This window comes from Chlamydotis macqueenii, chromosome 1, assembly GCF_036417535.1.
Source record: "Chlamydotis macqueenii isolate bChlMac1 chromosome 1, bChlMac1.mat, whole genome shotgun sequence".
Classification (NCBI taxonomy): Eukaryota; Metazoa; Chordata; class Aves; order Otidiformes; family Otididae; genus Chlamydotis; species Chlamydotis macqueenii.
In genome coordinates, this window is record NC_141556.1 from 126,642,116 (window position 1) to 126,668,988 (window position 26,873).

General features: G+C 34.0%; 1 protein-coding gene across 11 annotated transcripts in view; it reads left to right on the forward strand.

Annotated features, from left to right (window-relative positions):
• Nucleotides 1-26,873, forward strand: part of DMD (dystrophin) — a 1,302,935-nt gene that overhangs the window by 601,013 nt on the left and 675,049 nt on the right. For all 11 annotated transcript variants that reach the window (XM_086766697.1, XM_086766715.1, XM_086766672.1 and 8 more), the window contains 4 exons: nt 7,543-7,653; nt 9,910-10,083; nt 12,861-13,016; nt 20,126-20,296. In XM_086766697.1, coding sequence (XP_086622823.1) covers nt 7,543-7,653; nt 9,910-10,083; nt 12,861-13,016; nt 20,126-20,296 — 612 coding nt within the window. The remainder of the gene's footprint in view (nt 1-7,542; nt 7,654-9,909; nt 10,084-12,860; nt 13,017-20,125; nt 20,297-26,873) is intronic.

Genomic DNA, 26,873 nt, shown 5'->3' on the forward strand with positions numbered 1-26,873 from the left:
TTGAAATAAAATTGTACATCTAATTCTCATTTTTACTCTTTCATTCTTTCTTCTATAACATCTGTTTTACTGCAGCATTAAAATGGTAATAATACAAGTTAAATAAACCAAATATTTCTAGTATAAAATTACTAACAGTTTACGGTATTATGTACAGGAACTTTTCTGTAAATTCCACTGAAATTTAGGCAGTCAGGTTACAAAAACAAACAAGGCTACAGGAACATATAAAATCAATGCTTTAGAATTATTTTGGAAGAAGCATTCAGTTGTGGTTTTTTTTTTTTCTGGCATGCCTATAGAGTTTTACATAATTATAAAAAATTACTGTAATGTATGGAGTAGCTTAGATGATCTTATATTCAGACCTGAATATATATTATTTTTATTAGTTTTAGTCCTAAACTATTAGTTTTAGTCCTAAACTATGTTAGCTATCAGATGACCCTCCTGAATTATTTTTCTCTTTCCTTGCAATGTGAATAATGTAAACAAATTTTTGTTAGCTAGAATACAAATCAGCATTAGTTAAAGATACATCAATTTAATTTATCATCCTGTAGTTATATAACTCTAATACATAAGAAAGATTTGATATGAAAGTGCCCTTTTTTTTTCTGGTGTATTTGGACCCTATACATTGTAGCAATTTTGAGTGGTGCGTAGTATATCCCAAGGTCGCATCTGGTTTATGTGCATCCTCAGATACAATATTGGCAATGATCACAGACTGTGTAAAAGGAAGTAATTCAGAACTTCAGCAACTGAAATAGCATAAAATTCAACCAACCTTAATTAGCACACTTTCATGGGAAGATTTCAGCTCACTGCTTTTGTAAACTTGGTTTTGTTCTTGAGAATTTATTGTCTGATGTCAAGTTCACCTGATTATACTATATCTGCTGTGGGAAAACTAGCACAGAGGCTACTGAGTTTTTCTCTTTCATGTTTTTACTTTAAGATGCCAGTGGGACCTAATGAAAAGAAGCTTACTTAACAACTGAACAGATTTAATGCAAATATTGAAGTTCTCTGAAGTTTAGTTGTGAAACTCTTTAAAATCCTTAGAGGGAAAGAAAATAAACAATCAATCAGTTTTATGCGGGTAAATATAGTGAATGACCATGCCAACCAGTGGCAGAACAGGCACATACTGAATGGCTGCGTCTCCTGTGGAGCTTCTGCTGGCACAGCTCTTTTGTAGACCTGAAAACGGCTCATTAATGTAAGATGCCCTACGATAGTGTCTGCATAGCTGGAATAGGAATCTTTCAGTCAATGATTTCAGTTTCTGGGCAGGGGTCAGTTTATCCATAGTGAGGAATTTAACAAACTGTTCAGTAATATATGTTGCATTTCTAAAAGGACAGATGGGAGAATTTGTAATCAGAAAGTTGTTGAGGGTTTGGGAGATCTGCCTGTTTGCTTCAAAAATTCAAATCCATTTAGAGCTTTGATAGGGGAATAATCTTTGGTTCAGATGATTGGAGATGAATCTGAGAAAACAATTATATTTAGCTCCTGTTTTTAAATGAAGTTATCCGTTTAGTTTATTCAGAAAGTTGACGGAAAGAAAAGGGAGTACTGTTCAACTTCTCCTTTGGATCATTTTTTTGAATGTGAATTCCACGTGCTTCTTACTCCACCATGTGGCACTGAGAATATAATGCTAGAGAGCCACTGCCACCCAACAGTTTCTACTTACTGGCTCATTTTCAGTACAGCTAAAGATGCTGTACAGACAAAACAAAATGCAATATGGAGAATAAATTAACAATATTGTGATTCTGAGAAAAGCGAAAGTAATATACTTTGCTTTTTCAATAAACTCCTTGAATAATTTCAGTTCTGTAGTGATAAGCACTACATGCCTATTTTCTATGTGAAGATGGTTGTTATTAACCTGTTTTTAAAAAATCATTGTACTGTGTTCAAAACTAAAGTTAATGTGATGATATAATGTCAGAGTTGTTCAGTTGTGCAATGTGTTACTTGACAAGGATAATGCCATGCTTCATTGCCTTCAGACTAATATTTTGGGACAAAAAAAAATCCACAACTGTCTACTTAGTAAAATGTTTAATGTTAAAGGTGTTTACACTTACTTTCCCTCTGCTGGAAGCTGTGAGAATATTTTTGTTCAGCCATGTGTAGATCAGTGGTCAAAGAGGGAATAGCTGATAAGCGTTATACAGAAGTGTAAGCTTACATTTTGTTGCATATTACGTTTGAGTATCTATGCAGCTTTCTGTACTATGTCTGTTCTCACACTCTTCACATCTCCATAGCATCTGAATGCTACATTAACTGTGTTTTAGCTGCACAAACTGCATTTGTCATGTCCAACTTATTCAGTCTTGCCTTGTCAACCGTATTTCTATCCTCTGAGGATTTGTTCTTCTCATTTGGACTCTTCAGTTAGTCTTGTTGAAGAGTAGTGTCCAAAACTAAGTAGGCTGACTTACCTGTGTGTCATTACAACTATAACATCATCTTCTGTATATATTATATGCTTTTTTTTTCTTTTTCTGTAAAGATGTGACATTATTTACACATACTATTTTTGTACTTTTAAAGATGAGTACTTCAACTTTTTTTTTTCTAATTTTTCTAATCTTCTAGTACTTTGTGTATTCTTTCAGAGTTTTCAAAGGTAACCACTAACAGTTCTGAAATTGCTTCAGATATGTTTTTTATGTCTGCTAGAATAATGATCTTGCCATTTATAAAGATTAACTTAACCTGAAGGCTCTCTGTTTTATTTTCTCCACATATTAGGCTGAGATCTGACTCAGTGTTGATAGCAATCATGAAAATAAGCAAAAACGAGATTAAACTGAACACCATTCTTGAGAGCTGTTAGGCTAGCTGTGTAGTATTTAGAGAAATACAAATCAGAAAACCCAATACAGTTAGAAGAGCTGGCAAGCTGTTCTCTGCAATTCAAGAGAGCCAAATCTAAAAATTCATATCCAGGCAATTTTGGTGTGAGAGTTATGTAAAGGACTCATTAATTACGAAAGTAATATAGTCTAATTTGAGTTCATAATGAATCAGTTTACAAAAAAGCAGAGAGCAAGTACAGGTTCACCATTTTCCCTGAGTCATTTTGTCATCATCTTCTTGTGCCACTGCAGAATTCATAGGGTTGCTGTCAAGTCCAGGCATTTTTATGCAGTAGATATTCATGAAATCCGTAGTAGAAAAGTGATGTTCTCAGCTAAATTTAGACCTTGTTTTCCTAGAACAAACAGTGGAAGAAACTTCAGTTAATGTAATTGTGCTTGTCTTCAGAACCACCGCTCACTGCTGAAAGGTTTACTACTCTGGCTATGTAGTTTTCAGTTGCTGAGAATTAAACACTGTTCAATTGCCCAGTATTAGTATTGCCTGGTTATTTTTGTTGAAAGATGTGAACATGGACAGTTGAACATGGGTGTAGTAGAGAATAGTATAGCTGCTTAGGTTTTTTTTTTATATAGCATGTTTTGCATGGCATGTTCTGCTTAAAAATATCTATGAGAAGGGAGCAGCATATTTATTTTCAGCACCCTCCAAACTAGGGGGAAAACTTTCTCTCTGAGAGCAGAGAAAGATATTGAGCTAGGAGAGGCTTCTGGGAGCCCAGTGGAACAGAACAGGACATTACCGCTGGGCTAGGGCATACAGCATCCCACTGTAGGAGTACCTGCAAGAGCAGGGGACAGTGCCACATCCGGCCCTGTGGGGTTGCCTACATCTACCTACCGTAAATTCTGCCTATAGCTCAGTTCACCCCAGAATGCTGCTGGAAGTTACTAGGCAGGAAAGAAATCTTATGAGGAAAGGACCAACTCTGCAAGGTCAGAGAAAGGTATAAAAAGGTCTTTCTCTTTACTATGTGTAACCCAAGAGGTCCAAGTGTCCTCTCTTTAAGGAACTACCTGTCTTTTAATATATCACGTTGTGTTTCAATTCATCTTTACTTTAGAATTGAAAGCCTTTCAGTATCTCCCATTAAGCTTCCTGTGGAGAAAATACAAAATGCTTCTCCTTGGGGATTTGGCCACTTTCTTGTCACAGAAAGAAAATAACCTTTTTGTACAGGATGAGTACAAAAGTAATTACTTTAATTAGAAAAGAGGAATGTAATGAATTGTTTTTCTGTAGTGGACTGAAAGAGAAAAAGAAATTGGGAAAACAAAAGAAAGAAGTGTGGTTAATTCTAGCAACTTTATTTTAACCTAATCCCTTTACTGTAACGGTGTTTAATGAACTGTTATTTGTTACATTTAGTATATTTTTTGTGGAATTTTATAAGTCAAATTGAGACTATTAAATTGGTCACTGTCATTACAGTGCATGCCCTTAGAAAATATTTCACCTAATTTTTTTCTATATTCTAAGTTCAAGTGACATCAGGGTTCCCTATCCCATCTTGAAACGTGTTAATGTACCTATCACTTGGATCTTTCTTCTGTATTTATTCAGCTTTTGAGAACTGACTAATTTGGTGATCTTGGCAGTATAGTCAGTATCAACTCTAAAGTAATTCCTCCCTGTGTTACGAGTTTCTGGCACCTAATATACAATACACTGCAATGAGGTCAAGCAACGTGAGAATAAGGTGTCTTGGAAGATAATGTGCACTATAATATACACCTCCTCTGACCTTGCCACATTCCTGAAGTAACAGAACCAACAAAGTCATCTTCCTTCTTAAGCAGCAGACAAAAGAGATGAGAGGTTACCCCTAGATCTGGGGTGGAAAATGATATCCCTGATCTGCCATGAGAAAGCAGGTTCACCAGTGTGTCTTCTGGAATGTCTTTCAAACTTTTTTGACTTGCTGATAATATATCAACTGGAACTGTCAGCTGTTTTTGTAGTGTAGTCTTTTCAATGGTACTCCTACTAAAATCTGTGTTTGCATAATAGATGTACAACCCATCTAATCTTGTTTTTTTCAGCCATTATTCCACAATATTAGTTCTATGTATAATATGGTTTTGTGGTTTTATCCTTTGATTATAAGTAAATCACTTCCTTTTGATTAAACACAGAAGGTTAGGAGTTTAGTTTGTTGAGATTTTTCCAGATTACTTTCCATTCTTATAATTTAGCTGATTATTGCTGAATGGCATTTTTTGAATACTGTAAATATGATGACTGATTTACTAATTATGGTACCATATATTGATGGAAAGTGACATATAATCAAGCTTTCTAGTTTAATTTTCTGTTGCAAATAATGTTACAGAGTTTGTTTCTATGCCCTCTTACCTTTTTTCTAAATGCTGTTCTTGAGGCATGAGGTTGCAGCTGGGTTTGTGACAATTTTCAAAGCAGACAAGTAGTCATGTTTGTTCTTTTATCTTTCCTTTCTCTGATTCAAGATACAAAAGGTTTTCCAAGGACTAGCTACACTTCCAATTCTCTGCTTTTTGCTGTCAATATAGTAAGACTCTGCATTTCACTGTTAATCTTTTTTTTTCTTAAGATCAGTAATTGAGAGAAATAATGTATTACATGCCCTTGGTACTGAAATTCTTTTACTCTAGAAGTAGTCCTGACAGCAGGCATAACCAGTGCCTTTAGTCTTGTAAATATAATTAGCTTGTATATATATGTATATATAAACACACTTATACTTTGGTTTTTATATATATATTTCAAATTAATAAACTTCCTGAAAAAAATGGCAGTGATGGAAAATGAGAATCCTTAACCATCCTTAGGATGGAATAATTTACTCACAGTGGTATTTATTAGTTACATACACTGCATTGTATTGTGATGTTCTAGAAATTAAATGAAGGCAGTTTTTGGTACAAAGCTTTTACTCTTTATTAAAAGATAAAATAAACAGGAATCACTGAGAAAAGCAGAGGTGAGAATAATAGAACTGGGAAAAACAAAATTAGTGTTTTCTTGTGGATATTAACAAGAAGTCCACAGGTTTTGGTCATGTCAAAATTGAATGGAAAGGTGCATCATAGGCAAGTGTTACAAATTATCTGATATCTGTTCAGAACTAGTTTAATCCTGCCTCTGAGCAGCAGTTGGAAGTATAAAAAAAAAAAAATTCTTCTTGCTATAATTCTTACTACCTTCTCTTTTAAGCTTTCCTCTAGTGTGTTTGTTCTCTCTAATTCTGTATTTTGATATCAAAGTAAGTGATGCTTCATTTCTCTCCTGCAGAGCAATTTTTAAAAAGAAAGATAGAACAATCTCAATGAAATGTCCTGTAATACCTCATTGCTTAAACACTACTCTTATCTGTACTGTGTTGTTCCGACCTAACCATTCTATGATTCTATGATTCAGATAAGAGCTGTTCAATAATGTGTTTACAGAGTGACTCTGAGTTTGAAACTGGGAAATAAAACCAAAATTGATGAGGTGCAGAGCAAACAGTTGAAATACTAGATGTGATATAGTATATTTTTCTACATTCAGATTTGCTTCTTTCTTGTATATACAGTTCTCACTTCCAAGACATCATTCTGGCTTCAGGAGCTAACTCATGCTGACTCTTTATAACTAGTCTTTAGTGTATCTGATAAATGCTTGCAAACCACAGGAAAAAAAAAAAAAAGATTAAATCTGAAATAACTTTATCATGCAAGAGTAATCGCCTCAAATACCTTTCCACGTGGCGGCATACTTTGTCTTTATTTCATAAGGTAATTGTTCCCAGTAGTACTTGTCTAGGAATTCTGCTAGTAACACCTTCTCATTTTCTAACAATTTAAAAATAAAAATATGTCAATTGCTCTAGATTATGTTGTATAAATGTACATTATGGGAATTTTTTTCCATTACATTGCCAACACTACTGAAGTTAATTGTTTTGTGTAAAGTTGATTTGCATGAACTAACAAGGCTGATATTTTTCTTCTGATGGTTTGATTGCACACTAGTTTTGCAGAAAAAGATAATCAGAAATGTATATTAGAAAATGGATTAAGTTAGTGTTTCAATGAACTACATGTCATTATACATTTATCATATTTACAGATGCTGAACATAGATTCTGGTCAGTAATACACCACAAATTGTATGCTGGTTTAGATATAACACAGCTCTGAGATTAAGATATATATACAGGATACTTCGATGAGTTTTCTCTCAACTCACCTGATGATACTGTGAAAATAATAAGAAATAAGAGTAGTGAAGCAAATCACTTTGCTATTTGCATTGTTCTTTTCTGTGATTAATTTTTAATTTTTTTCACAGTGAAAATAGTTGCTTTCCTTCAGAAGAAATCTATAATTTCTTTGCCTACAATTTAATCACAATTTTCTTAGCAAGATTATGTCATTATTGTTACAATGTTTGAGCAGGAGAAGAAGTAGGTTTTATTATGATCAAGACAAACAAATCTGAATAATTTACAGAGTGGCCAACAAGTAGTTCTTTCAATGACTTATTCTGATGATCCAGTATATAGTGTAGTACTTCTGTTCAATATCTTTGAAAATCAACTGTTCCAAATAATATTAACAACATAAACATTTTCTTCAGACCCTCCTGATTACTCTCTTTGTTTTTCAATAGAAAATACAATCTGAATTAACAAGCCATGAGATTAGTTTGGAAGAAATGAAGAAACGAAACCGGGGTAAAGATGCTGCCAAGAGAGTGCTTTCCCAAATTGATGTGGCACAGGTATGCAAATTTTATTTCCTTCATCTTTCCTTCACTCAAGCAAAATAACAGCATAAGTAATACTATTACTATAGTATGAAATGTTCTTAAGATATCTCTTCTATTTTAGCTGCTCCTTTCTAGCAAGGAAACTAGAATGGATAAAGCATACCATCCCTGTCTTCTTACTGCTCATTTTTCTATTACAGCCTTCCTAACTACTTGTCAACAATTCTAGGGTATACAGAGCTGATGTCACCAACTGTTAGGGACAGTACATAAGGGGTGTTTTGAACGTGCTACAGTTGCAAAAAATAAAACTACAGTGACGCTTCTTGGTATACCTTTTGAGGTATTTGAAAGCATTTACAGTTAAAAATGTTTTAAAATATTTGGTAGAACTGTGTTTGAAAGACTAATGTATGCTGAGCAGTGCATGGAAGTCATCAATGTAAAATGTGAGCTAATGCATTATTTCATCTAGCTTAATAGACCTAGAGAGACCTGTTTGAAATTGAAGAAAACTTAATTAACAGTTAGGAACAATACACATTTTTTACCCATTAATCTGTGATGGATTCTTGACTGTTTTACTGCTTTTGTTTTTGGCATTGGTGCCAAAGTTCCCCAGCTGCAAAACAGGTTTTCGTAGTTCATTGGGAAAGACAAAGGATTTCATTATGGTACTAACAGTGAAGAAGGCCATCTTTTCCTTCATCTTTGTCACATATTTATAGGTATCTCAGCTTCAGTTTTTTTGTTTGTTTTTTTTTTTTTTTTTTTTGTGGATAACACTAATGGCTTTTATCTAGTTAATTTATTTGAGATGAACAAGTTGAATTTTTTTTTTTAACATTTCCTCTTACCTACAGGACTAGCTTTTTTTTATTGAGAATATTTATGTTTCCTTGTTTTTCTGTCTTCCTTCATGCTTACTCACCTTCTGATGGTCTCCATGGCAGCTGCTATGTTGCTCATATTTCATCAGTGAAATGCAGGCATCAGATGACTTTGTATCTACATGTTTATAAATTCTACAGCATGCAAGGGAGCACTACCCTTTCTAGGTGCCTTTTTCTTAATCCATCTTTGTGCAAATATTTTTTTTTTCTTCAAAAGGCTTCTGTGGATGACATTTTGCATCAGTTTGAGTTTTGACAAATTAGTGGGGTCATTTGTAGAATCTATTTTGCTTACATTATATAAAATATGAACAAAAAAAAAATACCATATTTACAAGCATAATGTAAATACCAACTACCAAAAAGGATAAAAGCTGAATATATAGTTTAGAGAGAAGGATGTAGTGCGGGACAGGGAGTGTCTATAACTGTTATAGTTATCTATAATAAGGAATTCTATTTCTTATTAAAGTTTTTCTCAAGTTTGTACAGTAGCAACAACACTGTATACAGTGTCCTGGATTTGAAGATAAAAAAAATCAAAAGTGTGTTTGCAGATACTGAGTTCCTATTTAATTACTTATCCATTTCTTAGTGACATTCTTTTTTTTCAACATTAGAAAAACTTATTCTACTAGTACTTTGCTCTGTACTTCAAAAGAGAAATTAGTTCTTATTCAAGTCAATAATTAAAATAGCCTTTCTTTGATTTATTTTTAATTATTTCCCCTCTCCCTGAGGTAGGGATTGTGTAAGCAAGCAATGTAATTAATGCACAAAGATAACAAATTGTGAAAATTGTGAAATTAGAAGCTATGCTTGTCATGGATTTTTCTGCTTTCAAATTACTTTCCTTTTACTTTAGGTTATGTTTTTAAAAATTTTAATAGAAATCAATTATATACTCTAAATCTCAGGTTTTGTGCTAGAACTAATTACTACCCAGCCACTTTATTAGGGTTTATTTGAGGGACTAAAGATTCACTCCTCAGAGCAAGGAGTGACAACACAGTAGAGTTGATGACTGTCCACTCTGCAATGTGAATTTGTAATACTCAATGCATTAAACCTCCATTCTCACCCCACCCCCCAACATTTTGCATAATGGCAAAACTCTCCCTTTCTTCAGTTGAGTATATGGGCTCTTTTGCAGCTGGCTCTGTTGCATTCAGTCCCCTGGATGATACCATTTTTTTTTTTCCTCCTGTGAAGACCCAGATTCTCTGCTGCTGGTATTTTCCCTAAAAGTTTTTAATTCTTGAAATAAGGAACTGCTGTTGGATAATGGATTCTAAGTACTCTGAAACAGGTCTAAGACTTGTCTTCAGTGTTGGTTTGATTTCACGTTTACTACTCACCCATGTTTACTTTTCAGAAAAAGCTGCAGGATGTCTCCATGAAGTTTCGCTTGTTTCAGAAGCCAGCCAACTTTGAACAGCGTCTACAAGAATGTAAAAGAATTTTGAATGAAGTGAAGTTGCAGGTGCCCAAGTTGGAGATGAAGAGTGTTGAGCAGGAAGTAGTACAATCACAGTTGGATCATTGCATGGTGAATATTCAAATATACTATCTATTTGTTTCCTGCCTATGCTGTCTTTCAAATTTGAAGTATTTTCAGTGATGATGTTAATGTTTCTTTGGGATATATTAGAAAAGAGTCTGAGAAAGATTTACAAGCAAAGTCACACAATGAAAGTTATAGGAGCCGTTTTAGTTGAAGTTTGAAGGTGAGGAGGATAGAGAGAAGGTGTTAATCCTTCTTGAACTACTTTTGCTTGCAGGTGAGGTTATAAGGACATTGTACACTTCAAATTGCATTCAATTTCAAAGTTTACTGGGCTCTAATAACATAGTGAAATAGTTCTAACAGTTTGACAGTAACTTTTTCCTTTCTATATGTTGTTCTCTTTTTCTGCTGTGGCAAAGAACTCTCAGAAGCATGGGGTGCTAATTAAATGACTGAAAAAAAAAAAGAAAATATGGATTTATGTGGGGAAAGCTAAAGATTATAGAATGTTGTCCTGAATTCAGAATCAGAAATAAAGTATCAGTTACTCACAAAATTAAAAAAAAAAAAAATCAAACCATTTTCATTTCAGTGAACTTTCAAACAATGGTCATGCACTTTCACTATGTGAGAAGGCCAGTCAGAATGCTTTTCTAATTCCCCCTTCCCATCTTACAAATGAGTTTATCTGCCTGGATGGGCTCTATTTTTCATGATATGCTACTGTCATGGAACTCCATGATGTGACCAAAAAAGATTTTGCACCTTCTATCCAGAAAGCACAAAACGTAAAGGGAAAACAGAGATTGCAACTTCCATGAGATGGCGTGCTGCAACTTTTCTTACCAGAGCAAAAGACGACCTGAATATTTCCTAAAAATATGAGGAAAATCTGTATGCATCCCTTTAATATCCCTGTAATCCTGTACCCCTTTACTGTTGAAGGAAAACGATAAAGGTGAGCACCATATGCTTGATGATAATAAAATAGAGATTTTATCAGCAAAAATCAGGGATTTTTTTCTTATTAAGCAATGGCATACCTGAAGATTTTTTTTTCCCTCAACCTATTTAAGATCTAAATGTAAGAATTTAAATTAAAAAATAAGTGTGGAACAAGTCAATGCTATTTATTTACATCTTGTGTTTTTCTTAAATTTGATTACCTTTAAATTCATATTCTTATCAGAATAACATGATAATTAGAAGCTCCATATTTTCAATCAGCAGCTAGCTTTTGCAGCCCAGTCATTTTCTGTGGAAGATTTACAGTGTTTTTAGAGCATCTTTGTCTACAAAGACTCTCAGTGTTTATGTTTTAAAAAATCTAGTCATAATATTCCATCAGATGTTAGACAATGTGCATCATACAAAAGCTTCCTAATTTGTTGACAGATTTTCACTGATGAAGAATGTATGTATCATACTAAGCACCTAGAAAGCAGTTGGACTCTATACATGCCACCTTTAAGTAAATAAATAAATAAATGTAAATAAATAAATAAGTAAATAAAATAATAACCATGTTAAGAATCGGCTTGGTAATTAACTTCAGATTATGGAGAATATGAGCTTGGATTTCTTCATTGTCAAATCTGCTATTAAAAATGTCTTCTTTTTACTGTCCAGATGTATGAGACACATATTTTACATTGTGGGAGATACTGCTACTAAGAGAAAAGCTCAAAAAATTACAGATTAAAAAAGTCCAAAGTAATATATTTTTGCAGTTCTGTCAAAGTGTATAGGACAGGAGATTTATTTTCCAACATATGATGGCAAAATGCTAGAACACAGAATTCAGCTAGACATCTCGACAATAAAGCTTCTCAACAGCTTTCCTTTGCCATTCTTCACATACTTGTGTGGTAAAGGACACTGTATTTCTGTGGAGTCTTTTTTTCACTATGGAATTTCCACATCATGTCAGAATTTAATCTTAGACTAAAAAGAAAGATAAATTCGACTTCTACTCTATCTATGTGAAAGTTAATTTGGGCATTTATGTGGCTCTTAAATGGCTTCAGATACCAAGTCATGATGATGAAGCTGACTTTCTGCATATGGAAAGAAAAAAAGAATACGTTTGTTTTTCTTAGTAGGACTCATTTGAATTATTAGGGAAATTTATTGTGTTTACAGATTGCCTGCTTATTTAATATATTTTGGCTTAAACTCATTATGTTGCTTTTTCATGTTGGCTTTTAATTATTTATTGCTGTGAACAGTGTTACACTTAAATGCAGGGGAAGTCCTGTATCCTACAAGTCTCTTGATTTAGTAGAATGAAAAAAACTGTCAGATTTTTAAGTGAGTGTAGTGGGTTTGTAGTTTAAATATATCAACAAGCTGTATGAATTGACAGAAGACATATGTTGTTGTTTTAAACACAGTGTTATCTAAGTCAATTTGCAAACAAACTTTGTCATCCTTTATAACAATTATTGATGGTATGTATTCTCTTATCTATAACATTTCTACCATTAGTGACAAGTCTTTAAAGCCAGTTTTAGTAAAGATAGACAGATCTGAATCTGTATTCTGATTTAGAAACTGATTACTTTTTCTCTCTCTCTTTTTTTTTTTTTTTAAATACACTCAGGGTGAGTTTCCTCTGTGCTTGGGTCACATACCATGGTACCTCTTAAGTCTTTTACTTTCAAGTTGAAATGGAAGGTACTGGGAGACATACTTTATGGTGTTTTAATACAGCAAACAACGGAAGGACTTCTAGTGCATCTTTATAATATCTTCAATAGTCTTTTCTGTTTTACTTATTTTAATGGTGATGTTTCACTTTCATATTTCTGTTTGATTAGAAATTATATAAAAGCCTGAGTGAGGTGAAGTCTGAAGTGGAAACAGTGATAAAAACTGGGAGACAGATTGTTCAAAAGCAGCAGACAGAGAACCCAAAAGAACTGGATGAAAGGCTTACAGCTTTGAAGTTACAATATAATGAATTGGGTGCAAAGGTAAGCTCTGTATTTTTAATATAAAACTATGCCATCTTTTTAACTTGAAAAGGGAAGAATAATCTTGGTGTGGTAAGTAAACGGGATTTTTTATTGGTTCCATTCAAGGTCCTCACATTTTCTGAAGAATGGGACAGAAGGAATGGAGGCAAAGGGAATCATCAGGATGGCTATTCAGTTGTTCTAAGAAAAAATAGAACCTTATAGAAAAATATAAAATTGCTTTATTACAGTTTAAAATTTTACTTTCTTAGTGTTTTCCTTCTAGTTCATTTGGGGGTCATGGGGGATGTTATTTCCTTTTAATGTCTCAGTCACTTGTTTCAAAACACGTGTGGTCAGGAAAATAATTAGATTTGCTTTGTGATTTTTTTCATGTTTTACTTCATAGCTATGAGCTACTTCATAGAAAAGAGAATCCTACCTTTTCATTTCTTTCTGCCTCTGACTGTACTGATCTTTAAGTATTTCACTTCTATTTATTGCTGTTCAAATGTCTGTTGACAAAAAATTCTTGCTACTGAAGCTTCCCTCAGGAGGCATTTGTATACCACTCTGCTTCATCAGCACTCTTGAGTTTAACTAAATATGTCTCATGGTTTAGCTCCAGCTTGGCAAGTAAGCACCACACAGCCATTCAGTCTCTCCCCCGCGGTAGGATGGAGGAGAGAATCAGAAGAGTAAAAGTGAGAAAACTTGTGGGCTGAGATAGACAGTTTAACAGGTAAAGCAAAAACCACACATGCAAGCAAAGCAAAACAGGGAATTCATTCACTACTTCCCATCAGCATGCAGGTGTTCAGCCATCTCCAGGAAAGCAGGGCTCCATCACACGTAACAGTTACTTACGTAACAGGAAGACAAATGCCCAAACTCCAAATGTACTCGCATTCCTCTTTCTTCCCCAGCTTTATATGCTGAGCATGATGTCATATGGTCTGGGATATCCCTTTGGCCAGCTGGGGTCAGCTGTCCTGGCTGTGTTCTCTCCCAATTTCTTGTGCACCCCCAACTTACTCACTGGTGGGGTGGTGTGAGAAGCAGAAAAGGCCTTGACTCTGTGTAAACACTGCTCAGCAGTAACTAAGACATGCCTGTATTATCAACACTGTTTCCAGCACAAATCCAAAACATAGCCCCATGTCAGCCAAAACTGGCACAACATGTTCAGTTATTGTCATAACCATTCCCTGGTTTAAATGTCATTTACAACCCTGACTTACCTTCTCACTGTATTTTAATATATAAATGACATAGAATATTGTTTACTTTTGAATACGTGGAATAAATCTCCCATTGTTTTACATCTCAGATACCAGCAAAGTCTTGTTTAGAATTTAGTCATTTGTCATCCTCATATGGATTATTCAATTACTTCATGTTAGGCAAAAGTGAATCATCATCCTTTGAGCTCTGTAATGAGGAATGTATTGCCTTGGAATAGAACTGTTTAGTAATCTTCTCTTAAAAAACAAAACAAAACAAAACAAACAAAACCCAAAAAACGAAACCAAGATATTTATACAGTGCTCAGTTTGACCACTTAATATATGTTAGCATATGATTAGGAGTACTACATGAATACTTTCCCAATATTCTTTTATGTAAAAAAAAAAAAATAGTTCTCAAAATGGGATAGTCTTGATGCCAATGATAAGTTATTTATATATAATTAACCTTGTAGAATAATTCCTGTTAATTTCCCAAACACTGTCATTACTTGTATAAAATTTCTTTCTGTACATCACAGTTTCTTTATTGATTTGTATACAGTTAGGTGCTGTTACAGTTCCCAGAATGTTTTGGTTTACTAATTTTTTTTCCTGAAAGTCAACTAAACAGACTACTAACCAGTATGAACAAAACTGTGATTGAAAAATAAATTGTGTTGATCCCTGAAGGCTTTTTATTCTGGGTCTGTGTTATCTATGGAGTGTGTTGCCTTCGTCTGAAGCCAAATCTTTTACAAGGATCCTTGAACTCTCAAGAGGAGTTGTGGTATTGTCCTAAAGAAGACTTCATGCAACTAGTTCTGTTAACAACTATCTTTCATTACTCTCTTTTCTTCCTCCTGCCCTCATTAGAACTATCTACAGAGCTTCTGAAAACTGTAGGATTAAAGTAAATTTGGTGCTGTAACTGGCTGAATTAAGATTGTGAATGACAGTTACTGTTGTGTGTTTATTTCTGAAATACAAGCACTTCAAATATACAGAATAGGACAGAATGCAATTTCTTTATTTTGTCAGATTATAAATTATTAAAACAGTAAGTTATTAATTGCTAGGAAAATGAGCCCATGGTAATACTGTTGTCCAAAAAAAAATCAGTTTCTTTTACCTGGTGTGCAAGAGCCAATCAACACTGAGTTGAGATATTTGTATTAATTTTGAGCAGAAACGAGTGCTAGGCATCTAACACAGCCAGCGCACCTCTGAAAAATAAAAGGGAGGGGTTTTTTTTTGCAAAATAATTACAATGCAATAACTGATTGGTTACCTGTACTTTTCCCACCACCCATGATTACATACGTGTTTATGTTTTAATCATTTAGGAAGGTCCGCTTCATTAGCATACTCATTATTCATAAAGGAGTGTAATTTTTAGCATTAAAATCACCCAAGGGCAGTTCAGGAAATTAATTTTGGTTAGGGTCCAAAATTGGACCCTAACCAGTGTAGGCCTGTGTAGGTCTGTGTAACAAACCCTAGATCACCGCCACACAATATGCACTCAACAGGTCTATTAATGTGCTATGATCCTTGACCAGGAGGCATAACCTGGTTGGTACAGGGAGTTTCCTTCTGCATCTCCAAGGATACCCGGCCTTCGTAATTGTTATATTGTTCCCACCTGCAACAATACTGAGAGTAGGTATGTGGTTTAAACACATAATGATAATCAAGCCCCACTGACTACGGTGTGATACAACAGTAAGAGATATTATTTTTGACAGAGATAATACTCATTTGGGAACTTGAACTAAAACAGTTCTCTCTTGCTAGAAAATAAATTTTTTAAGAGACATCAGTCTTTTAAGTGTCAAGAAAACTCAAGAGTCTGCTTCATTATGGTGTGGATAGCTATCATTTGAGATTCGATAATATGTTTGGTTTCTCCATTATTTTAAAAAGGATTGTCGTATTTAGTCCTACATTATGGTTCACATAACAGCAGACAGGTACCATTGTTATAGGAAACCTTAACTAATGAAGGGATGAAAATGTGCCATTAGGAAGCCATTAGTGACCTGAAGTGAGCCATATTGCAAATTAATGTGTCTCAAAAATCTGCAGTGCTGTGTTTAGCTTTCTTGTCTTAGATGTAATTTCTCACATTTATTTTACATGACATGATAGTTAACAGTTTTAGAGAGAATCACAAAGGCCCAAAGATAGAGAACTAAAAGAATCAGTTAGCCATTATCAGCCCTAATTGAATGCATTGAGTTAAGATCTGTCTTTTCAAAAGAAAACATACAATCTTTATAACTAATAATAAGTCTCAGGACTGAGATGCGTAGACTCACTTGTGTAATTTCATATGGACTGCTTCAGAAGGATCCTCCATATTTAAAACAATCTTTAAGCACATTTTTAAGCATATGGAATTGTTTGATTTAAACATGTTAAACAATGCTAAAGTATTGTGCTCTCAAATGAACAGGAAAATAATGATAATTTCTGTACCTACTGTAGTTTTTCTATATATTTTGGGTGTCATAACTTTAGACTCTCTGAACCTAGAAAGTCTTTGTTTTAAGAATAAGGGTAGGTGTTTGTTTGTTTTTTTATTTATTTATTCCTTTTTTTTTAGTATACACACGTGTTGGAGACAAAATTGCAAGAAAGCAAAATGTCATTTGAATATCATGATGTAGTGCTTGCATTTATGAGAAATATTCCATACCTGTGCTTACTTCTGCATTCAGTTGCCCATATTCTCTTACACAAGCACATACAGATATATACATCCAGACTATCATGTTACAGTTTAGGTAGTTTGTTAGTTGTGAGGGCTGTGAAGTAGGGTCTGTAGCATCCTTGTGTCAAATCTCTCTATGGCAATTCATTGGAACAGAGAGCTGGACTCTAAAAGAAAGTGACAGTAATAATGTTCTTCCTGCTGTCCTAAGGGCATTGCATGCAGCAGAGGCTATGACTTACAAGGTCAGGTCTTTCCTCACAATAGTACTGCTGCACAGGAATTTTTGGCTGTAAGACTAAAAAGCTGTATCATATCATTAAAATATATGCTTTCCTAATTTTATTTTTGTTTATTACATCCAAGAATTCTTGCAATTAAACTGTTTAGCATAGCTAAAGTAGCTTTAAAATGTAGAGAAAAATTATGTAGATCGTATGTTTGTGTCACTGTATGAAACAAAAGGCCTTTAGAGGGCACTGTTTCCTATTTTTCTTTAGCAATGCAACTTTACATTTGAAGTACAAACAGAAAATGATAATCAGTAACCTCTGGATATATACAATGTACATGAAAATAGTGTAATATTATTGATATTATATGCAGAATTTAGAGAAGTCTATAGCAACACAAATATTCTTTCTGTGTTTGGGCATTTATCAGTAACTTCATTTTATAGTGTAACAGGGATTCAGGTTTCTTACACAAGCAGTCACACTCAGGGTATTGCACTTTTCATTGTATTGCTGTTAAGTACCTGCACATAGTTATTTACAATGCCTATGAATACTCCTCAGAAGAAGAGTTGAAAAACATGGGTGGATTCCTCCCTCCATGTGTGAATGGAGCTCTAAAAAACAGTTTTATGGTCCTTCCCAGGTCCTTGCCTCTTGGCCTGACTGTAAGTTCTGAGGTATTATTTAATAAATTTGTCATACAAGAAAGCACATAAAGCTTATTCAGTGAAGAGGAAACGTTCTGAGATTTTAGTAGTAAGCCTCTACAGAGTGATAATACATGATCAGGGATATTTTATTGCTTATTCCCTGGGCAAATCTGATCTGTTTACTCAGACATAGCAAAAGCCATGTACCTAACCCCGTAACATCCTATTACAGTGTAAAACCTCAAAATCTACTTGGCACTAGAGCTAGGAATCAGTTTGATCATTGTGCCACTACTTGTACTCAAACAGTGTCAAAGCCCATAGTTTTAGTAGATATCGATACTAGTTTTAGATACCTGACATATTTTGGCCTATATTTTTTCTATTTAAAAAATACTTAAGTATCAATCAGTGTCTACAATTACTAATTTACATGTGAGGTAATTAGTAATTTTTAAAAAGTATTAGTGACATACTGAACACTTCTAATCTGCCTTCTTTAATCAGCCTTTTAAAAAGTTCACTACAACGTAATTTATTAATTTGTATTTTCTAACTACCAGTTACCTAATGTGTATCTGAGATATCTTAATTTACTCTTCTACCTTCTCTGGAAAACGTGTGTTTCACCTTTCTTTGATTGATTTATTTAGAATGGAGATGCCTGATCTTTAGTCATCGCCAAGCAGAATTGCATGAGGACACTTGAGGACACTTTGGTTTTCCCCTCTGTATGAAAGAAACTAAAATCATGTTATAATCAAAATATAAACGTTCCTGTCACCAAAATCGGGAATCAAACTCCTTAACATCAATGTAGTATTAAGAAGCAAGCATTCTTTATTGCGGCACCGGATGCACAGGGGATCCTTCCACTTAGCATGCATGCCGGTCTGGAGATCTGGACAGAATATATTTAGTGATTTCATGCACAATCATTAATAATTCCCGGAATACTATACATAATCATCAGTTTTCCTAGAAATCCTTGTAATATTCCCCACCCACTTGCTCATGCTCAGTCTTTTGAGTCGAGGGTCTTCTGGTGGTCTTGGGGGTCATCGGAGTGCCCCCTCCCTGAATTCGTTCGTTGAACCTATCCTTAAAATCTCCATATATGGTCTTGAGAACAGGTCACATATTGCTTTTTGATTTTCTGGCTCCAAAGTGATGGTTCAGGGCCTATCCTCACAGCTGGTGTTTGAGGCCTGCCTTTGTTCTACTACTTTTCTTAATTACCCCAGACATGCTAGGCTAACTTATGACAAACGAGATGTTGTATTTTCTTAACAGTTCTAAGACTCCCTGTTCCCTTTAAGGACAAATAGATTTAATATTTTATTTAACCCATGTAACTACAGTTTTTATAACTAGCAAGAATCACCTCATATTGGTATTTAATTTTCAAAAATCATATTCTAAAATTATACTGATTAATCATTTTATCATAACATTCCTACTGCAGCATGCTGGGAACAATATGTACCATGCTAAAGTCACAAACGCATTTTTAATAAGGTGGTGGGAGGGGGCAGTAGAGAGCTTAGTAAAGAACGGATCAAAATGTAATGTAAATGTACGAGTAGTTCTGCAGTGACCTAAATAAATATTACTAAACCATGGAAAGGATTTACTAATGATACACATTCCTCCTGATTTTTAATTTATTTTCAGTTTGCTTTGAAATAAGCAAAAAATTACAAATTCTTGTGCAAAAAGTCTACATTTTAAGAGTATTAAACAGACAACAAAATAATATGCTGAGGAAATAAAAAAAAAAGTTAACTGTGCTGACTTAGTTTGATATCATTCAGTGGCTTTGTGTTTCAAGATTTTGGGGTTTCTTTGGCAGATTTTTTTTTTTTCTTCTATGTAGTGTATCTACATAAATAAAACCTTGAAGATGCAATATCACCATATGGCCACCTATATGAAAATATACTCTTTGAAGGGTTTTGGCATGTATTTTGTGCTCAAGCAAAGCCTGTTAATTCAATTGTTCCAAATCAATTTGCTGTGCATGATTTCGAAATGGAGGAGGAAGTTTGCAGAGGTCTGCTGCTTGCTAAAACTCAATGTGTCTTTATGCACATATTTTTCTTGTAGGTATTTGCATTCTAGCAGCAAAATTACAGATATTGAGAGAACTGAGGCAAGATACAACTATATTAACACTGAAATTTGCATGTGAAATTGCAAGTTAAGCTTCTATAGAAAAGTGGCATATAGAAAAAGGTGTATAGAAATCATTAAACCTGTTTGACTGAAGAGTTAAGAAACACATGTTTTCTTTCTGCAGGTGACAGAAAAAAAGCAAGAGTTAGAGAAATGCTTGAAATTGTCCCGGAAGCTACGGAAAGAAATTAATGTTATGACAGAATGGCTTGCAGCGACAGATATAGAATTGACAAAGAGATCAGCTGTGCAGGGGATACCTGGCAATTTGGATGCTGAAATTGCCTGGGGCAAGGTAACAATGTAACACACACTGTGACTTTATATATCTCAGTTTATGCATATTAAAGAAAGCTAGATTTCTTTCTTGATAAATATAATAAAAATTCTGGGATTTTAATTAGTGGAACTTTGTAAATGCTGTGACATTATTTCACCCTAGCATTAATGCTCAGAAAAGTTTTAACCATCTTGTCTCTGCATATATCAATAGCACAATTCACATTCATATTGCAGTAATCCTTCCAGAAATGAATTTAAAGTTTTTTTTTTTCAGAAAATACTATAGCTTAGCCATCCAGTATCCATGTAAACAGAGATGTCTCTTTCTCATCCCATTCAACTCATGACTGGAAAAGTATTAAACAGTAAAACAGCTCCAGTGGATGAAAAACTAAGAATGTCAGAACACGATATATTCCAGAGGTTCAGATAGCATCCAGGAGGGTGGGATATTTGTTTTCCTGCCCTTTTTGGTTTGTAGCTCTTTCCTTTCCATTCTAGAGGTTTCTTACTTCCATGAGACTCCACCTTGAACTCTTATTTTAGGTTAAAAATCAAAGCCTAAAATTAAACTTTCCTCAAAGTTACTATGCGTGCCACAGTTTAGATAAAGATCCTACAGAGTCACTGAGGAATGCAAGAGTTCTACATCAAACTGCATATCTATGTAGTGTTAAGACTTAGCACAGTATCATTCAACACTAGCTAATCTAGTTTATATTCTGCATATATAATAAAAATCCAGTCACAACATAGACAAACCAAGTTATCGTTGTACACATAGACCAAAATCTGTGCTTTAGAGGAAACTAGGCTCATCATTATCCAAAGCTTCAAAATTTCAGATAGTTATGTGCAGTCGGCAGCCTTTTGGATAAGTGTTCCTGTATACTTTCAAAACAGAACAACTAAAAACCGCTTTAAGCAGTATTGTTTATTTCTGTAAAAATTCATCACTTCTGCTTTGCTTAATAGAAAGAATTCTTTAAACATTTTATCAGTTTCACCATACATTATAGAAATAGTAATGAATAATACACAGGGAACCTTATTATTTTTTTTTAAAGCTGTGCAGATTAAAAGCACTGGTGTAAAATTTGGTTTGTGGCTTGAGGGGTTTTTTTTGTTTTTTTTTTTTTTTATTTTCTTGCCTTAACTACCTCTTTCAAGCTTCTGAGCTTGATAAAATGTCTTTAACCTTGAAATACACTGATGATTTATGAACAAATAACAAGAAAAAGAAAGTCTACAAGTCTTTTGTGATCAGTCTCTAATAACACTATTTTAAAAGTAGTATCCAAAAATATATACACAACTTTTGCTATTATCTTACAATTACTGCTGTGACTATTGCTACTTTCACATTTAAATCCAAACCTCGATCCCTAAAAAACCCATTGCTGCTTGATGTTCTCTCATTTTCACTTTCTGCCTTTCCTAAAGTAACGTCTTTGCAGTTCCTCTCATTATTTTTTATTGATATTGTGATGTTAACACCCATAATAAAGGACAAGTGTCAGATTTGTAAGAGATGGGTTATAAAATCGTATAGTTTTAATGCCTTCAAACTAATCTGCTGGTTACTCAGTCCACTTACCCAGTCATGAAAACAAGAATTATCTTTGGTGGTGTTAACCTACACAGTGCAGTTATACTGTAACAGAAATGTATGCTGTATGTTCCTGCATGCATGTTCAGGGAAGTTAACCCAGATGTACATAGCTTCACAGCAGTTTAAATAGAAATATTTGTCCTTAATATAATGTAATTGTTAATTTGAACTTCAGTGCTTCAGAAGTTGCATAATTAGAACCTGAAGCCTGATGATCAGTGCAGTTAACACACTGGGAAATCCTTGTTATATCTTAACTTACTACAACAAGTACAACATATTTTTATCTTATGACAATCAAAAAAGTTAAAAAGAGCTAATTAAAATAAAAAAATATTAACAAGAAAAATGTATCAAATGGGAACCACTCCACTTACTAATCTTAAAGAATGCCATTCAGTATTGTGAATTTTCACACAGAATTGATATATAAAAGGTTGCAAGAAAAAATGGTAAAAAGCATATTTTGGCTTCAAGTCCTATTCAAAGCCTTCACTGCAGTCTAACCTCATACAGTACCTCAGCTCTTCTCCTTCAGTCAGTTCCTCAGTAAAATAAGAATAAACAAATAACTTTGGATGAGAGCAGCTGCCTGTCGTTGAAGTGTGTACTGAGCGAGTGGCTTTCAGAATTGCTTTATTAAGATTCTCTTTAGGAAATATAAACCAATATTCACATAAATATAAGGAGACTTAATTCTGAGCAATCCAACAGATAGTATTGGTGGCAGATCCTAGCCTACCAAATGTAAGTATTTGCAGAAGTTACGTGAAGTGCGTATACTTTTTCCTAAAGAATCTGCTTCTACTAAGAGGCAGGAAATGCTGCATGTTATCCTGGACAATTTAAGATTCTTATGAGGATTTGATAAATAAGTACGATACTGATACTTCTATGTGGGTTTCAATGAGGCATCATACAAATTTCTACATCAATAATTCCGTCCCCAGAACCAGGGCCTCACGGTATCTTAATGTCACAGCTTTGGGATTTGGACTTCCTGGGTAAGCAGGCTACTGAAGACAGTAACCGATCTAATGAAATGCACTGGGAGATGAATTAAACCCAGCAGATTCCCAGTGTGAGGAAAGTCTGCAGAAAAACTAAGATAGAAAGCGGAGGGGGAGAGAGGAGAACTCAATAGTGCAAATGACTGGATATTGGATGTGTGCTGCTGTCGGTATAATGAAGCAGAGAGCACATAATCTTTTTTTCCTTTACAGCACTAGGAAGCAGTTATTTTTATTACTGCACTTATTTCTAGTTCATTTCCAGTACCCAAGAGTTCTTAAAAGGGAAAAGAACTCAGAGAGTGTCAAAGATGATTATAGAGGTTAGAATAAAAGAATCATACATGCTAACATTGTCTTCAAGGTATAAACACCTAGAAATAAAAAGGAAAGTCCATCTTGAGTAGGAAATGACATTGATGAAACATATCATTTATCTGGACTTGAAGGGAAGTGTGTTATTTATTTTTTCAGGTCTAGAATTTTTCTAAGGATGGAACAAAACTGAGTTATGTGAAATGAGATGGGAAATATACTGAAGACTGTAAATCCTGCCTTTTTACTCAAGAGACAAGCTAAATCTTTCCATTTGAATTCAGTTCTGTTATAATAGATAAGAAAAATTACATACAGGTGGAAAGATGGTCATTAAGCATTGTATATTAGAAATATATTTATAATGAGAAGTATGATTTAGTGAACATATTTATCACTGAACACATTAAACGTTGCAGAGTTTATTTGTTTTTTTAATCAGGAACTGGCCTGATAGGAATTAGATTGCCAAGAAACTACGTTTTAGAAAAGAAAATGGCAGATGCTATTACCAGGAAAAGTTGTGTATCACTCCTTACTGTCAGCAGCATGAGTCTGCCAGTGCTTTAATGTTATTTTTTAGCACGGTGTATAATACCAATGAATATAAAGTGGACTCGAAGTACTTACTTAGAATTACATTGGCTACCACATTTAGCAACATATTTCCTGTCAGTAGAATCAGTAAATTAAAATGATCTGAAAATTGTGTCAATGGATTCATAGTCAGTGTCCAGAATGCAATAAAAATAAAATATGTACTGTGAATAAACTAGTAAATATGTATAATCAGCCACTGAGAAGGCCATAATGTCAGTTTATGATTAATTCTGCAATCCCACCTGTGAGAGCTGAGCCACCTAGCTAATTTCTTTTAGAGAGGTTCAAATTACAAAAATTACTTCCAAGTAATCCACAGTGTACAGGCAGTGTGGAGGCACATAGAGCTTTTCTTCAATCATTCATTGATGTTCAGTTTTTTTTAATCTACCTATGTTAATGACCAGCACAATTAAAATATTATGCTCTGCAATTAGTCATAAATCTGGTTTGAAAAAACATCAGCAGTTCAACTTGATACATGGTAGTTTTATCATTATAAAGAATAGCTCAGAACCCCTTTGCATCATGTCCTCAGAAAAAGCCATTCCTATGCAGCTTCTCTTTTCAAACATAATTTGTCCCTAGCTAGTACTTGCTAATGTGAAGGGGGTTATGATTTTCACTCTTCTATGAAACATCAAGTAAAAAAAAAAGAGACAAAACCAGTAGTATTTGTTAGTAAACTGAAAGAGAAGGAGTATACCACAGTGCAGTGGGGTCAGAGAGAGAGCTGTGAACCCCACTCAAAGTGTACATTGCTGCACAGAGATCTGCATTTATTTATCCTAACATCATTCATCCTGTCATTGTATGGGCCAATAAGTAAAATAGGTAAAATAAATACTGTTGTATGCAACAATGGGGAGTAGAAACTGGTCACCTGAGGAATGCTCTGCATGCAGAGTTTTAAGAAAGAGGAAGAATCTGTCTGCTTGCTTTAATTTCCTGCATGCTGTGAACCTAGATGCCATTTCTTTCGGAAATGTTCAGCTCCTGGATGTTCAGTGGTGATGTGATCTTCCAGTTTTGATTAAGGCATGCTACCAGCATTTTTCTGCAAAACACCAGTGAGAAAAGAAGAAAGGTTCCTTTGAAAGCCAAGGAAAGGTGATTTTTTTTTGAGTCAAAGAATTTCTGTGGTGGTACCCTGTACCAAATAGTTGTAACTGGTACTTCGAAAAAGTGAAAGTACAAGAGTTTCTTCCTAAGAGATATTTCAGAATTCTGTCTAACAGAAAATTGAATGGAGAGATTGCCATCGTCTTTAACTCTTACATCTGCTAGTAGATGTGATCCTACATGGAGACATATGTACAGAAGAGATGACCGTATGTATATATATCTCTCCTTAATATCTCTGTGTAATATCTATACACATTTTAATGGAACTGTCTTTCCTGAAAATATTTATGGAACTTTTGTCTTCCAGCAGGTAACACACATTTGAATAAACTTTTGTTTTATATTTGAATAAACTTTTCTTTTACGTTTGAATACACTTTTCTTTTACATTTGAATACACTTTTGTTTTACATTTGAATAAACTTTTGGTTTATAAATAAATATACTAGTCCTAAGGAAAAAAATAGTGAATGTAATAACTTCACTATAATGACAAATAGCAGAGTAAATGTAATCTGTTTTAAAACACTGTTGAACATTGCTGACAAATTTTCACAGCTGCAACTAAATTTTGGGTTTTACAATGCTTAGTTCAACTTTTATTTACATATTTCTTTTCCTCTAAAATGCCACGTGAAATTGCATCAGAAAATTAGCTCCTTCCCAACTTCTAACACATTTACATATTTTATTTATGTTACATAGTTTCATCCTGATAAACACACAAAACCAAAATGTATAAATAGCCTGATCCTTCTGGGAAGAATTTCACCACTTTATTTGTTCATGTTTCATATTTTACCCATTGTAGTGGTGTTTGGGGCTTTGTTTTTTAAGGTGTCGGATGTTTTAAATGTCATTCTTAAATTACAGAGCTAACACTTTGGATTCTGTAGTTAAAATTGAAATTCTACAATTTTCTTACATATTTTCAAATAAACTGCATAGTTGAAATTCAATCTGATGTTTGGGCAACCAGAACGGAGTTTAAATCCAGCAAGGTTGGGTTTTTTTCCCCTTAATTTTGAAATATGCTGTTCTATTTCCCAAGAACATACAGAGAAACGTGATGAGTGAAGGCCAATTCACTGAATATCGGCACTTGCTCTTCAAAAATTAGCAGATTTTGAAAGCCACTCCCTGAGTTTTAATGAAATAATCTGAGTTATATCCTTGGATCATGACACTTTTTTTATCTGGTTTACATAGGTTTGTTAAATTATCAGCAGTCCTTTTGATTTTATATTACAGAAAATTTACCAATGCTGTTATATTGTAATGGATGAAGTATATGTTGACTGTCATTGTCTAGTAATACTGAAAGGAGAAAGAGAATTCTGAGGAATATAATGAAGAAATATCAAAGTAAAAAAAAAAAAAAACCATAAAACCATGTTACCAAAGTTGTGAAAGAACTGAAAAAAAAGAAGTTTTTAGTTTACCTAGTATGTGTTATATCATACAGAGGAGGTCCTAAGTGATAAGGCAGTGTGGAATTCCACTGTGTTTATAGACCCTGCTAGTTTTTCAATGTGTTTAATGGATCTAGGATTTTATACATAAGAACTTTGAATAATGGAGATTTGAAGTATTGCAGAAGATGGCTTCTTCACTTTGATACTGTGTAGAAGACCTCAATGTTTTTGTTTTTTTTTTTTAAGAAGGTGGGGTGAAGTGTGATTGTTTACTTATCTCATCAGTTATTTATCCCTTACTTGCTAATACACTGGAATGTTAATATTCATATTGCATTTTTGGTTTACATTGTTTCTTTACGTTGAAAGGAACAACTGCTGAGATCAGGAAACTTTACACTTTTTGTTAAGTATCAGGATTATAAGTCAAGCTTTTGGGTAGCAGTTTTATTTAATAGACATTTAATTATTCAGTCCATCTCTTTACATTTCTAGTTGGGCTTAATATATTTA